An 18,667-nucleotide genomic window follows, 5' to 3' on the forward strand; every position below is an offset into this window, starting at 1 on the left:
AAAAAAAAAAAAAAAAAAAAAAAAAAAAAAAAAAAAGGTGGAAGACCTAAATAGACATTTCACCAAAGAAGACATACAGGTGGCCAAGAGGCACATGAAAAGATGCTCGACATCACTAATTATTAGAGAAATGCGAATCAAAACTACAATGAGGTATCACGTCGCACCAGTCAGAATAGCCATTATCAAAAAATCTAGAAACAATAAATGCTGGAAAGGGTGTGGTGCAAAGGGAACTCTCCTGCACTGCTGGTGGGAATGTAAATTGATACAACCACTATGGAGAACAGTATGGAGGTTCCTTAAAAAACTAAAAACAGAACTATCATATAACCCAGCAATCCCACTACTGGGCACATACCCAGAGAAAACCATAATTCAGAAAGAGTCATGTACCACAATGTTCACTGCAGCTCTATTTACAATAGCCAGGACATGGAACCAATCTAAATGTCCATCGACAGATGAATGGATAAAGAAGATGTGGCACATATATACAATGGAATGTTACTCCACAGAAAGAAACGAAATTGAGGTATTTGTAGAGAGGTGGATGGACCTAGAGTTTGTTATACAGAGTGAAGTAAGTCAGAAAGAGAAAAATCAGGTATGTCAACACATATATATGGAATCTTAAAAAAAAAAAAATAAGGTACTGATGAACCTAGTGGCAGGGCAAGAATAAAGACACAGACATACAGAATGGACATGAGGACACGGGGAGGGGAGGGAGAAGCTGGGGTGAAGTGAGAGTAGCATCGACATATATACACTACCAAATGTAAAACAGATAGCTAGTGGGAAGAGGCAGCATAGCACAAGAAGATCAGCTCAGTGCTCTGTGATGACCTAGAGGGGTGGGATAGGGAGGGTGGCAGTGAGGCTCAAGAGGGAGGGGATATGGGGATATATGTATGCATATGGCTGATCCACTTTGTTGTACAACAGAAACTAACACAGTACTGTGAAGCAATTATATTCCAATAAAGATTAAAAAAAAAAAGCAACTCTTTACTTTGAAAACTGGTGACTAAGTAGAAAGAAATTAAGCATTTGTTTTGCTTTTCCTGCAACACTGATCTTTGAGAGTAACCAAATAGCTTTAGTTGGTGAAGTAAGCTCTAGTTTTACAGGAGAATGTCAATTATAATGCAGAAGGAATGAGAGAATTAGAAATTTATCATTCTGCAACCCTAATGAAATGACTAGTTCTAGAAACAATTAGGTTAATGGTTGATGGTTAATGGTTCTAGCCTAACTGTCCAATGCAAAGATCAGACTAATGAAAAGATCTCCCTAATCCAGTGGTCAACCTTAACATTACTAACTGTTGTTCAACCAATTATATGTGTTCTGACACAATGCAATATGAGGTGCATGTCATCTACAATGTGTCCTAACAAGAAAATGCTTAATTCAATCAGGTCTTTATATTTAAATTCCAATGTGCAGGAAATAAAAAGGAAAGAGGAATACATCAACTATACCAACGAGGAGGAAGCCAGGTAAATCCAGAAGGTGAGCCATTCTATAGGAAAACACATATCACATTTCTCCTTGGTACTGAAGGGTCCCTAGATTTGGGATCAGTTATATAAAATAAGACTTCTCAAAGTTCCTATTAGCAAAACCAGTCATAACAGACTAAACTGAAAACTACCCAGAAATCCAACAACACTACAATGAAAAAATAAGCTGTGATACATTCACACCACGGAAGACAAAAGCAACAAGAATAAATTATCTACAACTACCCACAACAATGTAAAAGATTCCTACCAGCATGTTGAGTAAAAGAAGCCAATCATAAGAGTTTACATAATGTACAAAAACAGGTAAAACTGATTTGTGATTATTCTGGGGGAGATTGTGACTGAAAGGGGGCCCAAGGGAGGCTTCTGAAGTGCTGACAAATTCTGTTCTTCATCTGGGTGCTGGTTACGTGGATATATGTGAAAACTCACTGAACTCGACACTTAAAACTGCATGTGTATTACACTTCAATAAAACATTTTTTGAAAGTTCTTTAAAGTATGCAATTCTGGGCTTCCCTGGTGGCGCAGTGGTTGAGAGTCCGCCTGTCGATGCAGGGGATGCGGGTTCGTGCCCCGGTCCGGGAGGATCCCACATGCCGTGGAGCGGCTGGGCCTGTAAGCCATGGCCGCTGAGCCTGCGCGTCCGGAGCCTGTGCTCCGCAATGGGAGAGGCCACAGCAGTGAGAGGCCCGCATACCGCAGAAAAAAAAAAAGTATGCAATTCCATCTTAGAGTTCTACTTTCAGTGTATCACTAACATGTTAAATAACCTAAAAGCACATCTATATTTGGAAATTTTATCTTTTAAGTAAGAGATTACATATATATGAAAGATAATCCCAAATTCTATGAACATGAAATTCTAAAGTTTAGCTATTATAATGTATGTATTATACAATATAAAACTACAGAGGATAAATAATTTAAAAACATAACTTTTCAGCAAGATGGTTATCAAAACGTTGAATAAATACGAACTAAGTTAACTTATAATTTTCTGGGTGGCAGGTTAAAAGTAAGCACTAACGGATCTCTAACGAAACGTTAACACTGTCTATTCATTATATGATATTTCCAAATTGTTCATTATGTATTACAAATAACCTTGTAAAGGTGTAAAGAGACTCAGCTGCATCATTCACATTTTATATTATTTCTCTGAAAATGGTCTATTTAAATGGGTCTAAATTATCTCCACTGTTTTATACTTGAAAACACTGAGGCAAAGAAAACCTAATTGTTTTAGTAATAGGATCACAAGTTCAATTATCGATAAGATCATGAAAATTTTTAGACTTTCAAGTACAGAAAGATCATGAAATAAAAATTAGCAATGGTTTTACTTATGAATTACGACTCCTGTCTTCAGAGTAGTTACACAGCATAAATACCTACACTGCATTTAAGAAAACCGTGGCAGCTAATAGGCAATTCAACTAATATACTGAGATTTATCCTCTATTTTCAAATGTTTAATCTTAAAGTATAGGTATGAGTACGAAGCATAACATATCACAGAATTAAAGGGAGCATTTAGCATAATGCATATCATAGGGCAATTACTAAATATATAACACATCACATGTATGATAAAACCACAAAAATATTTAAATAAAAAATGAAATGCGTTGCCTTCTCCATTTTAGAAGGTTTATTAGTATTTTTATTCCAAGATAAAACCAGATTAAAGGTAATCAGAATTACCTTGACAGCCACTCCTTTTCCTTCAGGAAATTCCAGAAGATGGAACGTCAGTTCTTCAACTCTATTAATGCAGAGCCTTGGGTCAGTTGTTCTTCTTAACGCTTGAACTAACGCCCGGGTTCTGTTATCAATACTCACTCTGGCAATAATCTACAAAGACATGTTAAAATATGTATGATTTGAGTATGCAACTGTTCCAGTGATTCTAACAGATGATTAAAGTTTCTTAGGTCCCATTAGGAAACGAAACTTAGAAATCTGACAAAAATTAAAACTTAAAACCACACTGAATAACGACTTGCCTTTTCTCGCTGAAGAGATAACCGCCTTTTCTCCTCTGCATTTTTGTCTTTGCTGATGGCCTGCTCAGCTTTCATTGCCTCTTCCTGCTCTTCTAACTGACTCTTTGAATCATACTTTAGTTTGGGGACAAGTCCACCAATATAACCGCCTACCAAAGCTTGTACACCTTCAGTGGGATGAGAAAGAAAGTTAGCAATACTTTGTTTAGTAGAAATGGGAAGAACCTCAGGCGTCCCACTGGGACTTGCAGCATCGTCCTCAGAATATAAAGAAGCTTCTGAGCCCAGCTTCTTATCAGTCAGGACGCCAGGATCTGGAGAACTGGGTTTCTCGTCGTCTTCAGTGTTTTTAAGCTCAAGTTCTGATTTGTCCTGGAAATGTTTATTTTCCTTTTGTTCAGACATTTTTTCCTCACGCTTGAAGTATGAATTAATATGACTTGATAAAAGGTAGAATGACTCTCCAAATTTCGTGGTTAGATTATTCGTGTAATGAAAAAGGCTTTGCTTACCTGTATCTTCTTTCTCCATAACGTGACTTTCCTTTGCTGCAAAAGAATCCTTTTCTGCTAATTTGTTGCTGTATTTTTTCAGAAATGTGATGGTTTGTTTAATGTTTTTCTGTTTTAACCAGCCACTATCTGACAATTTTCTTAATATTCGAGAACTTGGCTTAAGTTGAGCTAAACGAGAGATCATTTCATTCTGCTTGCCAAAAACAGCCTTCGAAACAGCGTTCAAAGTATTTTTAATACGGGACATACGAAGGCTCGCTTTTGTAAGTCCCTTGGGCGCAGAAGTGCTAAGTTTCAAAATTCCAAAATGTAAACCATGGTTGCTTGGAGAGTAACAGTGCTTACTGCAAGAATGAGCTTCACTTTTGGTCCATTTACATCTTATTTTGCTTGTATGAAAACCTCTCTGCAGACTGCTGTGGCTTATCCTCCAGTAATGTTTAGGTGAGCACAAGAAAGGGAGTTGCTTGCTCCTCTGCTTCCCACAAAGACTTCTCGTATTACTAAGGAGGTAAATATAATATAGACCTACAGTCAAATTAACAGACATAACTTAAAAATCATTTATTTTCTATACGTTATGACTTTCACTTCATTCCTGAATGCTTCATTTAAGAAATGCCATAATTCATGGTCTTACCTGAAATGCAAGAAAAAAAAAATTAGGATTCAAGGTAAATTACTACTTGAACTAAACTCAGCAACTTGTCTCAGAAGAAGACAGGATAATATATTTTCATTATGGCAAAATAGATTTCACTTTAAGCAAACAGAAAATCAGTCATCTTTTATTACGGAAGTCAGTGAAAAAATAGTGAGTAGTAGGATGTTTCATGAAAACTAATTTAGAGAAGCTACCCAATAGATAAGATTTCCTACAGCACAAAACTGAACATGCAATTGTGAAATAAAATTCATATTTATGGCAAGACAAGAAAACTTTAAACAGAAAAATTCTTCTCTGCCCTTTGGCCTCCCCTCTCCCCACGCTGTGCATGGTGCATCTGTATCACGACTTGACCAGAACTCCCCATCAGCAGGAATACCTGCTCAATCATAAACAGCAACATTCTCCTAGCATCATGAAGACAGAGCATTCCTTCTTGATCCACCACGATGGCACTTAAATCTGGATTATGTGAACTGTCAATATACATCATTTAACATACAGCCTTCTGTCTCAAAAAACTTAAACTGTGTCTTGACTTCTAACTGGCAGAACAGTTCTCAGAGCTTTCTGAGATGCTCTTCCCAGGTTATAATCCTCAAATTTGGCTCAAATAAAATTTTCCAATTCTTTCTTAGATCTACTGATTACTTTTTCGTTGACACAATTTAGATATTATGCTGCTTTTCTTCCTTCCTATGCTATTTAAAGTGTTGACAGTTTATGTGACACTAGACTGTAAGTTCTTGTAAGACAAGAGTCAAGTCTTACACTCCTACTCATTGCACACCGTTTGTAGAATATTTAATCTGAAACTGAGTCCCCCTAAAACCCAGGTCCTATGCTGAGTTTATGATTAACCTCTCTATCCAAAATGTTATTTTCCTTTCCAACAGCTGTTCCACTCAAGACTGAGGCATATCAAAGAAAAGCGGGGCTGAAACTGAGCAGGACCCTCCCAGGCACAAAAGCCTTTGTGTCCCCAGGTTCTTGTTTGTAGGAAAAAGGCTTTCAGCCTCCTAGACCTTCCCTGAGTTCCAAAGGGCAGATTCAAACAGTTACTAATTAAGGAAATGAGGTGATGCAGAAAGAAACAACAGTGCAGAGATGGGGCAGGGTCCTGGTTCCTCCTGGGGGGATGTACAGAACAACCTGGTACATATCTGAGTTATTCTACAGGAACTCAGGCCCCCACCCAGGTGGAGGATGGTAACTTCAGGCTGAGCACACGCACTAGGACCCCAGACTGGTTGGAACCAGAAGACTGATGGTTGAGATTCCTGGAACACCACCCTGTTACCTCAACCAATCAGAGGAGGGGCACACACCCTGCAGACCTCCCCACAAATTTTGCCTATAAAAGCTATTTCCCGAAACCCATCAGAGTTCAGGTCTTCTGAGCAGGAGTCACCCGTTCTCCTTGCATGACCCCTGCAATAAACCTTTCTCCCACTCCAAACGGGGACATTTCAGTTTGTTTGGCCTCACTGTATGTTGGGCACGCGTTCGACGACAACTCTACACTGGACATAGTGCTAGATGCTAAGACCACAAGCAAGATACCAAGAAACTTTCAGACTAGAGCTCGAGATAGCCTTGTCAGGAAGATTTTGCTGTCTAGTACAAAGTGCTTATTTAATCAAAGAAGTCAGACTAGAATAAGCTGTGTGCCACTTCTAACAGACAAGGGGCTCATAACCACAACATAAATGCTGTTTTAAACAGATTATTTTGTTCTTTCAATTGGTAAAATATAAATGATTGATAATATCCGGTACTGATAATACCTGGGGAAATGGGACACAGAGGGCTACCTGACAGTGTCTAATGAAATATCTGATAGTATCTAATGAAATTTTAAATGTTATCTATCAAAATTTTAAAGGCACATATTCTTTGATTAGCAATTCCACTATTAAGAATCTATCCTACAGAAATAACTGCATAGGAGTAAAGGTATATACACACATTCCCTGCCACACTGCTTGAAATAACAAAACACTGAAAAACAACTCTAAGTTTCTTCTAGCAAGGGATGGTTAAATAAATTATGGTACATACAGACAATAAACTGAGTTAAACTGTAATGTTACACAGCAGTTAAGGAGAATAGATGATCTGCCTATATATCCTTCATATACAGTACAGTGCGAAAGGCAAGCTGCGATATCATATATACGATACACACGAGGATACAAAGACGTAAACACGAAGATATTATGTAATAGAAGAAAACAAAAACCTATATATGCAGTTTAAATCTGTGGCTACACACACAGATTCTGAAAGGGTAAGTACCTGTTTATTAATTCCTGTGAACTGAGAGGTGGAATCAAAAGAGAATGGGAAGGGCTTTTACTTTTGGACAGACTCAGTTACTTACAAAGAGCAGGTATCACTTTTGTACTTAAAAAAAAAAAGCAAACACTTTAATGCACTTTAACAGATGGTGCTCTGTGAATGGAAGACACAAGGTAAGAGTAGGTACCCAGGTAAGTCTGAAAAAAGAAGCTGAAAACTGAGCAAAAAAGGAATTCATTACATTGTAAAAGATAAGAGGGGAAGGAGAGAATTCTAGATAATGGGAAAAACAAACACAAGGAAACACAAAAAAAGCATTTAAGAAAATATACACAATATAAGCAAAAATTGCAAATAGTTGTTTTCATTCCAGGACCTGGAGAGAATGATGAGCGAGAGGTATACGGGGATACTGCAAAGACAGGGTGGACCAGGTTACGAAGGGTCTGATAATCTTGCCAAGGAGATTAAAGATCGAACTGTCAATGAAGTATGATAAGCAAAGGAATGACATTAGATCTGCTTCCAGCAGATCGCTGACAGATGGAGTAACGGAACAAGACAGAAACCAAGAACCCATCGTGACTCTTCAGAAGGTGACAGTCCAAACTAAAATCTGTCTAAATAGCAATGTAAGCATATTATTTTAAAACACCCAATTTTATAGAGGGAAGGAGAGAAAAGAAGCATACTATCTGCTTTCCTGGCTCTTCTGAACCCCTCAGGACTTGCAGTCAATGTAATAAGCTGAATTAATAAGCCTCACAATCCCCAAGACAGAAACAACATGATAAAATACAACTAAAGTACTCGTGGATAAAAAGCCATACTCAAAACCAATAAGGGACTCCTACAACTCAACAACAAAAAAATCAAATAACTCAATTAAAAAGTGGGTAGAAGATTTGAACAGACATTTCTCCAAAGATGACATACAAACAGTGAACAAGCATATGTAAAGATGAATAACATCACTGATCATCAGAGAAATACAAATCAAATCCAAATGAGGTATCACCTCACACTCATCAGGGTGGCTAGTATAAAAAACAAAACAAAGCAAAACAAAAAAACAAAACAGAAAATACCTGAGAAATAAATTCTGTTGTTTAAGCCCCAAAAAGAAAACAAATCACCAGAAAATACCAAGTGATGGCAAAGATGTGGAGAACTTGGAACTCCTGAGCACTGTTACTGGGAGTGTAAAACGGTGTGGCTGCTATGGAAAACAGTATAGCAGTTCCTCAAAATATTATAACTAGAACTACCATTTGATCCAGCAATCCTATTTCTAGATATATATTCAAAGGAATTGAAAGCAGGGCCTCAAAAAGATATTTGTACACCTCTGTTCATAGCAACACTATTCATAATAGCAGAGGTGGGAACAACCCAAATGTCCACGGACAGTTAAATAAACAAAATGTGGTCTGTGCACACAATGGAATATTACGCAGCCTTAAAAAGGAAGGACATCCTGTCACATGCTGCAACATGCATGAACCTTGAGGACATGAGCTTAAGTGAAATAAGGCAGACACAAAAGGACAAGTACTGTGTGATTCCACTTACATGAGGTACCTAGAGCAGTCAAATTCAGAGACAGAGTAGAATAATGGTTACAGGGGGCTGGAGGAAGGGGTCAGAGGGGAGCTGTTGTTTAATGGTAGGGTTTCAGTTCTGCAGACTGAAAAAGTACTGGAGATTTGTTTTCACAACATGAATGCACTGAATGCCACTGAACTATACACTTCAAAATGGTTAAGGTGGTAAATTTTATGATATATTTTTTACCACAATAAAGTTAACAAAACAAAACAAAACAAAACCAACAGTGGGAAATCCACAGTTGAAGAGGAATCACATGCCTGGATCTGCAGTCACATGACCTTTATGGTGCAGAAACCCTAAGCAAATGAAAACTAGTCAGAGCTAGTGAACTCCATGGGGCCTCTGCTGAGTCCACTGAAACTACCATGGAAGGACACTTCCAAAGCTCACGGCAAGAGACTCCCACACTCAGCAGCCACCACTGAAGATTAACTCACAGTCAAAGAAGAATCACTTCAAGGGAGTACCAGCAAGTATACCTAACAGGAAAACGTGTAACCAAGATTAGAAATAATAGAAAAAAATTCAGTAGGTTTAAAACATTCAATGATAGAGGGGACAAAAATAAGGAAACAAAAAAAAGAGAACTGTACAAAGAGTGTACAGGAAGAGCAAATTTTAGAAATTAAAACTCCAGCTACATACTAGTTACTAGACACTCCTGTAATATAATGATAAAGAAGGTTAAAAATAAAGGAATAGGGGAAAATATATACCAGGCCTATATTACCAAAAGAAAGCAAAAAGCCCTTTAAGGCAAATTTAAGGCAAAGGCATGAAATAAGATTAAAAAGGGATACTATTTCATAGTAAAAGGAATAATCCACTTACTTATTAAACCTCAGGTAGTCTCCTAGGTCTTGGAGAAAAAGACAACTTATTAATAAACAAATAACTAATATAATGTATAGCAACAGGTCGAGAAGTGCCATGAAGAAAAATAAAGCTGGGGGTTGGGGAGAAAGGGCACAGAAAGTGCTATTTTAGTTGATGTGGTCGGGAGAAGAATTGAGTTGACATGTTGCTGGAGACCTGAATCAAGCGGTACCTAAATTATTAAAAGTTTCTGGATAAAAAGCATTCAAGGAAGAGGGAGAAGCAACCAAGGCTTTGGAGACAGGAATAAGCTTTGTCTATTCAGGAATAGCAAGAATAAGGTAGTTAAAGGAAAGTTAGAAGTGGGAAAGATGGTAGACATGGGCCTAAGAGTCAAGCAGAGGACAGAGCTGCATAGCTTAGAGGTAAGGGATCTGCAATGTTTCTTTCTGTTAAGAGATAATCCCCATGACCAATTATGAATACACCTATCGACTTGGCATTGAAATACAGCATATAAAGCAAATTTGGAAAAGGGAACAATTAAAGGAAAACAAGACGATCTCATGATCATACTATTTTAATACATCTGTCTAGAAACTACAGTTGTCAAGTAAAAATTACTCAACAGAGAGAGCTGTCAACAAAATCAACAAGCTGAATTTAACTGCTCCCAAATCACAACACTAGTAAATGCAGACAAAGGTTTGGAGAGCAAATTCAGCTGGGACGAAAGTTAGATTGCAAACAGATAAAGAAGGTAAACTGGGAAGTGCCATCTCAACTGAGAAAAGAGCAGGGAGGACCAGACTCCCTATTTATAGGGTAGCACAGATACAACGGAGATATAAACAGAAGAGTGAGGCTTAGACCCCCCACTAGAGGACGGAAGGACGTTTTAACTAGAAGAAATAAGTTAAGAAATAGGTGGAGGCTTCACTGACGATGGAAAGAATGAATGTGTGGAGGACTTCGCCGAGTTATTGCAATAATGCAGACATGAAGTGACAAGGGTTTGAATTAAGGTAAAGGTACTATAATGGAAACGAGGGTTACTTTGAGCCACACTTTGAAAGTGGGGTAAACAACAAAACACAGGACTTGGCGACAGGAAAGAATGGGGTAAGGAGAGGGAGGAGTCATGACAACTTAAGTGTTTTTAAACCGAGAAACAGCAAGAGTGCCATTTGTGAATACGAGATAACTGGGAAGGGGGCCAATTTAATAAAAATCTCTTGGACTTACAGGATGCAGTTAACAGTGGGATATTCAAATAGAGATGTACTATAGGAACACAGGCTGTGGAATCATGTTTGGAGTTATTACCACAATGACAGCTAAAACCATAAGACTGAATTTACCGAAGAAGGGGGTACAGTAACACTTCTTGAGAATGTGGGGATCCCAGAACTTGATAAAAGCTCCTCTTCTTTGAGAAATGCTTATTTGCATATATACACTTTATTTTCCAAGACATTTCAGGATATTCATGGAACTACTAAAATACTCCTCGGGTTTCAAATTTTAACACTCTGGCGTAGAGAGAACAAGGGTAGAGCCTTGACTGCCATTCAAAGTTAGGAAGAGGTAGTCTTCCAAGAAAACAAAAAAAGCACAGGACAAAACATATCCTGAAAAACTCAGGGCAATGGCACTTCTAAAAAGCAAGGATAATGAATAAAGTAAAATATAAGACATGGGAAAGAAAGGTTAGAACTAAGACATGATAGGAAGATGTTGGGCTAAGAGTTCTATGACCTTTACACAAATCAATGTTTCACAAGCAAGACAGTATGTACCCTTTGGCCCAAATCCTGTCATTATTGCTAAGCAAAAAAACAGCTCAAGGTACACTGAAACAAGTAAACATACAAGCTAGTGAAAGTGATCTTTTCAGCCGACATCACTTGTTAAAAGGACAATACTTTCAAGGTTTTAATTTAGATCTGATACAGAAACAGAAAAATGAGCAACCCTGAGAAAAAGTTTAATAAAAATCCCGAAATAAGAGCACCTTCTTATGTTCAAAGTACAACTAATTTGCACAAGCCATTTAACACAATAACTGCAATGGGTTTGAAACACCTGCCTCATAAGCGGCATTAAAGTCTCGGTTCACAGTGTAATATACTTTTTTTCAACTCCCGGATTTCAAAATTATTAATATTTCACTGTCTTAACAGCAGTTTCTCGATACACTAAAACCTACTTTTGTCATTTTTGAAAGCTCAAGAATTGGGACTGTAGATTAGGATGCAGTCCAACTGGGATGTTACTGGAACTAAAAACTTCACTTTAAATAGGATAATGTGACAGTTCCTCATGCCACGTCCAAGTTTTTCCTAGGTGTCACCACTTTCATTGAAAGTTATTGTATTGGGCGTAGAAACCAGGTTCCTCCCGGCATGATGGCAGACACGACAGCGGGGGAAGCACTCCAACACACTGATCCACAGAACTTCACCTTTCAAAAAGCACGCACCTCAATCCGCCTGAAGCAACAGCAGCCAACGGCAGAATTCAACGTGGGTAGGGTTACAAAGAAACTGCTGATAATTAAAAACAAGGAGCAGCCGACAAACCAGGTGCGCCGACAGTGGAGAATGATGTAGAATAAGGACATCGCTTTAACAGGTTCCCGCGAACTACTGGAGAACCTACTACCCAGGGGAAGCCAGGCCGACTCGGAACCTAGGCTGGGAGGCTTGCGGGGTGGGACAGGCAGCGCGGGGCGGGACCAGAGAAACCAAAACAGTCTCCGCGTCTGGACCAGCAAAGCCCACGGGGTCCGAGGAGGCGGAGAGCGTCGTGCACCCATCAGGCCCGGGACCCGAGGGCTCCTTCCGGTGCCCGGCCGCCTCCGGAGCCCGGATCCGGGGACGTCCTCGGGGCCGGGCGTCTCCCCGCTCTCTCGCCCTGGAAGCACCCTCCGGGGAGAGATAAGACCTGGAATCCCAGACGAGTGCCCGGGCGACCCGGCTGCCCTCTCCCGTAGCCTACCGTCCCGCCGACCCCCCACGGGCAACTTACCGGGATGCAGGCCGCAACTACTTAGGCGGCAGTGGCGACGCGCCTCTTCCCGGCACGGGCGTCCCCTCGGCCGGCCGGCTGCCATCAGCTGAGCTTCCAGCACAAACAGCGGCGCGACAGCCGGGGCGCCACCCTCCCCCAACTCCGTCCTTCCCCGACGGAAGTGACGCAGGGCGGCCCCAATGTACCCGCCCACCGGCGAGGAGCTCCTCAGCCTCGCTGGAACCTCGGCCCACCCATCAGTCGCCGCTCCGCCCCCTTCCCAGACATGCGCAGTAGAGCCCGGCTGAGGGCGGGCCGGAAACGTGCGTGCGTGCACGTGCCTGCGGACACCCGGAGAGGCGCCGCCTGGCGGCCGGCCGAGGGAGTTTGTTTTGCTCTGTTTGCGGGACTCCGTCCGACGGTCGGCTGAGCTAAACCTCCATCTCTGCGTCCCTGAAGATGCTGTCCACGCTCTGTCCGGTCCTCGAAGAGGGGACTGCGTCACCAGCCGCTTGGAGGGTGGTGAGCGGCCTGGACCGCGGTCCCTACCACTCTGCTGTCACCATTCCTGGGCTTGGCCACTTGGACTAAAAATCAGTGGAAACTGCTTTCACATATGTTATAGTATTAGAAGTTAGCCTGTGAAGTCCCTCTACCGCACCGGCCCCCGCCAGGTCCCACACTTAACACAGTTTTTGAATCCCTACATTTTATGACTACCAAGTCTGCAAACGACCTACAGCTCATAAGGCAAATGCAGCCCACCGCCTGATTTTGTGCGCCTGTAAGCCAAGAATGGTTTTTACATTTTCAACGGTTAAAAAAATAAAAGTCTGTTTTGGGACACATGACAATGACATGAAATTCAAATTTCAGTGTCCTTAAAAAAAAGATTTTTTTACAGCATAGCCATGCCCATTCCTTTATTTATCAAGAAGCTTGCATGCTACAACAGCAAATTTGGATGGTTACAATAGCTTCCTTTAAATAAGTTGAGGTTAGAAACGGAAAAGTAGTCTTTACTAGACCTCAACCTCAAAGTGTTCCCAAGACTGTTAGTCCCTCTTTCCTCTAGGCTTGCCGGGTCTCACAGGAGTGTTGCTGCTTTAGCCCCCTGTAAGATAACTGTGAAGTGTTTAAGGAAGGAATTGTATGAGCTGCCACATAGTGGGTGTTAGACTGCCACTTTTTTTTTTTCCTTTTTTTTAATCAAGGGGAGGAAGCCAGCTTGTTAGGTTCTTGGGGCATAAATGGCTGGACTGTGTACAGCATAATGCCTGATAAACCCCTGCAGTGCAAGACCTAGGCATGTTATTTAGCCATACGCTAGTTAGAAGGTGTATGCACAAACTAAACTTTAGAGGCATATGGAAGTAACTAGTTCCAGAGAGATTTTCCCCATTGTTAAAGAAAAAATTGTATTTGTTAAAACGATAAGGAAGACTTTACTCAAGACTTTTACAGTGGGGGAGAGAGATTGGGCTCAACTGCAAATACAACAAAGGCAGCTGGAGATGTGTAGCCCAGGAGCAGAGTGAGAGGGGCCAGTGTATGGAAAATTACTAAGAGGGGACACCAAGGGCACGGGTGACTCTTGCTAAACCATTTTCACAGGATTCCTGCTAAAAACTGATGACTGTGATTAGACACTGAGGGTGATCAGGTATCAAGGGTGGGAGATTCTCTCTAAACTGACTCAGCAGGATTCTTGCTAAAACTGGACTTGGCAGACCAAAGACAGGGCCCGGGCAGGAAGCCTTGACAGAAAAGGGCTCAGAAAAACCAAGTTAAACTTCTACCAATGAGAAAGTCTTTGTCACCCTCCAACCATCCATCCCCTGCCCTTGTTTTCCTTTATTCCCCAAGTTAGTCAGACTTTATCAAATATCCAGATTTTCTTCCCTTGCCAGAAATTTGTTTAAAACTCTCAAGTTCTCCTTCTCCTTTGCTCTTCCCTCCCCGCCGTGTCCACCCATATACATTTAACCCCCAGACCTTTAACCGCCCTGAAGTCTGACGATCTTACTTGCAGAATCTCCCGCACCTTTCCTTTGCTCTACATCGTTTCCACTGCCTTAGTTTAAATCTTGTCTAAAATGGTTTTTCAGCCTGTAACTGACCTCTGACCCAGAGTTATTCTCTTCTGTGCAGCCAAGACAATCTTTCTAAAGTGCAAATCCAATCATATGATGTCCCTGATTAAAATGTTTATGCTGGGGCTTCCCTGGTGGCGCAGTGGTTGAGGGTCTGCCTGCCGATGCAGGGGACACGGGTTCGTGCCCCGGTCCGGGAGGATCCCACGTGCCGCGGAGCGGCTGGGCCCGTGAGCCACGGCCGCTGAGCCTGCGTGTATGGAACCTGTGCTCCGCAACGGGAGAGGCCACAGCAGTGAGAGGCCCACGTACCTTATCAGAGTATAGTTGATTTACAATGTTTTGTTAGTTTAGGTGTATAGCAAAGTGATTCAGTTATCCATATACATATACTTTTTCAGATTGTTTTCTCATAAAGGTTATCACAGAATATTGAGTAGAATTCCCTGTTCATTCCATTTTTGAATATTCAAGTTACAAATGTAATATGGCTGTAATAGCAGAAACTATTAATTAATTCAGAGTAATCGGATTAAATAAATGAACAAAAACAATCAAAAACACTTGAACACCTTGAGAAGAAGAGGAAAAGATCTGTCTAAAAGGAATGGGGGCGACTTCCCTGGTGGTCCAGTGGTTAAGACTTCGCCTTCCAATGCAGGAGGTGTGGGTTGCATCCCTGGTCCGGGAGCTAAGATTCCACATGGCTTGTGGCCAAAAACCAAAACATAAAAAAAACAGAAGCAATATTGTAAAAAATTCAATAAAGGCTTTAAAATGGTCCACATCAAAAAAAATCTTTAAAAATAAAGTAAAAGGAATGGGAAATTAGTTCTCTCTAGGAAAATTAATTACTTAGATATGTGAGTCACAGACTTTAGAGTAGGCAAAGCAAGACTGTATGCAGTTGAAATATTCAGAAACTATGATGCACCTTACGAATCCCCAAAGAGCAGGAAGCGAAATGATTCAAGGGAGTCCCAAAGTGTGAGTCAGGAGAGAATCTTAGCTCATCAAGGAAGCACAGATGAAAAAGCTTCCCTCCTTTTTTTTTTTTCCCCCAGCCAAACACGTACAATGCCAGGAATTAGGCAGCATGAGTGAAGGAAATGCCTTGCTAGCTGGTACGCCAACCACTATAACTCAAATGAATGGTTTTGAGTTAATCAGACTGTAGGGGAAAAAAATTCCTAAACGAAAGTAAAATAATCCCCCAAATGTGATGTGGGAAATGGGAAGAGATGGGGGACATGCTACGCCGATAACACCCCATAACACTAATCACCCGCTGGAAACCACCTAAGGATATTGGTGTTACCTTCCTCTACCTCCTTCAACATTACAGAAGTAATTTTAACTTTAAAATGTACTTGCTGTACAAATAGAAAGAGGAAGTAAAACCTGACTCCAATCTCCTTGAAAAATACTATTTCAAATATCTTCAAACTTATTAAACAATTTTGAAAGTTGCAAAAGGCACATTTTACACCATTTTCTATATTTTAAAAAATGGCTTCTTGACAAACAGGTGGGCTACAGGCACGTGAAAAGATGCTCAACGTTGCTAATTAGAGAAATGCAAATCAAAACTACAATGAGGAATGACCTCACACTGATCAGAATGGCCATCCTTAAAACGTCTACAAATAACAAACGCTGGAGAGGGTGTGGAGAAAAGGAAACCCTCCTACACTGTTGGTGGGAATGTAAGTTGGTGCAGCCACTATGGAAACCAGTATGGAGGTTCCTCAAAAAACTAAAAATAGAGTTGCCATATGATCCAGCAATCCCACTCCTGGGCATATATCCAGACAAAGCTGTAATTCAAAAAGGTACATGCCCCCCTATGCTCACAGCAGCACTATTCACAATAGCCATGATAAAGAAATAACCTAAATGTCCATCAACAGATGAATGGATAAAGAAGACGTGGTACATATATACAATGGAATACTACTCAGCCATAAAAAAGAAGACAATAATGTCATTTGCAGCAACATGGATGGACCTAGAGATTATCATACTAAGTGAAGTCAGTCAGACAGAGAAACACAAATACCATATGATAACACTTACATATGGGATCTAAAATATGGTAAAAATGAACCTATCTATGAAACAGAAACAGACTCACAGACATAGAGAACAGACTTGTGGTTGCCAAGGGGGAGGGGGGTGGAGGAGGGTTGGAGTGGGAGGTTAGGATTAGCTGTAAGCTATTAAATATAGAATGGATAAACAACAAGGTCCTACTATATAGTACAGAGAACTATATTCATTATCCTATGATAAACCATAATGGAAAAGAACATAAAAATTAATGTATATATATATATATATCTGAATCTCTTTGCTGTACAGCAGAAACTAACACAACATTGTAAATCAACTATAGGTCAGTCAAAAAAAAACAGCTTCTCTAAATAACAAAAGAAAAGACTACCTGCACTATATAGGTGTGACTATATAGTCTATATAGGTCATTGTATTTATAGATTTAAAAAAATCTACACCCAAATGTCTTGGCTTTGCTTTACGCCCAGTAGAGAATCGAGCTGTATACATCCCATATAATGGATCTTAAATCTAAAGAACTCAAGATGTTCTGACGAGCGATTTTGTTAGCTTTATGATACTTACATAGGTATCCTAAAATCTCTTTTTAAGCATAATAATTTAAAAATAACATTTATTACTGATAATAAATACAGTAAAGACTGAATCATTTCTCAAAGGCCATCCAATCAACTAGAACTCCTTGGTATAGTTCTAATGTTTGATTAAAAAACAAAGTCTAGGGGATATTGGGATTCTTCATAAACTCAACCAATTCCCACTAATTCCAAAACAATTTGTACAACTAGATGTAAAGCTGGGTTGCCTCTACACATCTCTTCCAACTGATAGTACTGTGGTGCACAAGAGTGCCAAATTGTTTCAGAGTGGGCTTCCTGGGGATGCAAAATACAGTCTCCAAATATGTGTATTTAAGAAACCAGTTTTATAGCTTCAGGTATGATCAGACTTTTAGAAAATGAATTAACTCTAATCAGACTCATAAGAGGTTTTTTTCCCCCCCCAAGTAGCACATCTTAATTACATTTGTCCTTTAACACCTACTGGGCAGCATATCCGCTCACTGATAAAACATGTTCACAGCATAGAAAGTCAGTAGAACCCTTTATTACATGTGTTCTCTCTCCCACCCCAGTTTTATTGAGATATAATTGAAATATTACCTTGTATAAGTTTAAGTTGTAAAACGTGTTGATTTGATACACTTACATATTGCAAAATGATTACCACCATAGTGTTAGCTAACATCTCCATCACCTAATTATCATTTCTTTTTAATGATGAGAAAGATACAGCCTCTTAGCAACTTTCAAATATAGAATACAGTATTATTAACTATAATCACCATGTGGTATATTATATCCCCAGAACTTAATTCATCTGGAAGTTTGTACCATTTGACCAAATCTTCCCATCCCTCCCCACCCCCTTCCTGGTAACCATTACCGTTCTACTCTTTGTAAGAGATTTTGATTCATGAGAATACCAATGTATTTTTTTTACAATTGGAGGTAGGTAGCTTTTTTTGGATATATGCTATCTAGAACATTCTCTTTCAAATTAAAAATCAAAGTACCCTAGGCAAAAGAAAAAAAAAAGAAATCAAAGTACCTGGCAAAGAGAGGCTGGCGTAGCAAAGTGATGGGGAGAGAGTGTGGTTACAGAAAACTTGCAAATAGTAAGAGTACGCTTTTCTACAAGAGGTCCCTCTGGGTTCTTCTTTATTTTTACGTCATTTTATGTTATTTAAGGCTTGTGAGTGAACTTAGTTACGGCTTCTATGTGTGCTATAATATCCTCCAGGTGGGGACATAGAGAGTGGCCAAAAGTAACTGGAAAACAGAACATGCTCAGCTGGCCTTGAGAAGAGGGAGTCTAGCAGCTTTAGGAACTTGACCTGGTTGCGTTTCATAGCTGTCGGCCCGGAGAGGCACCACTGTCAAGACAGAGGAGATGGACGAGGGGCGGGATATGCCAGAGCAGGACCCTCACCTTCTCCCCTCTTTCAATGGTGCGTGTTCCGCTTGCAGCAGGA

The 18,667-nt window shown here is 40.2% G+C and overlaps 1 protein-coding gene across 5 annotated transcripts in view; it reads right to left on the reverse strand.

The window, feature by feature from the left end:
- PNPLA8 (patatin like domain 8, phospholipase A2) overlaps nt 1–18,667 on the reverse strand; it is a 134,591-nt gene that overhangs the window by 49,594 nt on the left and 66,330 nt on the right. The window contains exons 1-4 of one of the 5 annotated variants that reach the window (XM_027123945.1): nt 12,482–12,622; nt 4,054–4,696; nt 3,542–3,708; nt 3,240–3,389 (exon numbers count right to left, since the gene is read on the reverse strand). In XM_027123945.1, coding sequence (XP_026979746.1) covers nt 3,240–3,389; nt 3,542–3,708; nt 4,054–4,606 — 870 coding nt within the window. In that variant the 5' untranslated portion in view covers nt 4,607–4,696; nt 12,482–12,622. Of the gene's footprint in view, nt 1–3,239; nt 3,390–3,541; nt 4,697–12,481; nt 12,624–18,667 lie in introns of those variants that run through there. The other 4 variants (XM_027123940.1, XM_027123943.1, XM_027123941.1 and 1 more) reach the window with 4 other exon arrangements.

The sequence above is a fragment of the Aethalodelphis obliquidens genome, unplaced genomic scaffold (genome assembly GCF_003676395.1).
Source record: "Aethalodelphis obliquidens isolate GAN/ISIS:26980383/991018 unplaced genomic scaffold, ASM367639v1 scaffold27, whole genome shotgun sequence".
In the NCBI taxonomy this organism is placed as follows: Eukaryota; Metazoa; Chordata; class Mammalia; order Artiodactyla; family Delphinidae; genus Aethalodelphis; species Aethalodelphis obliquidens.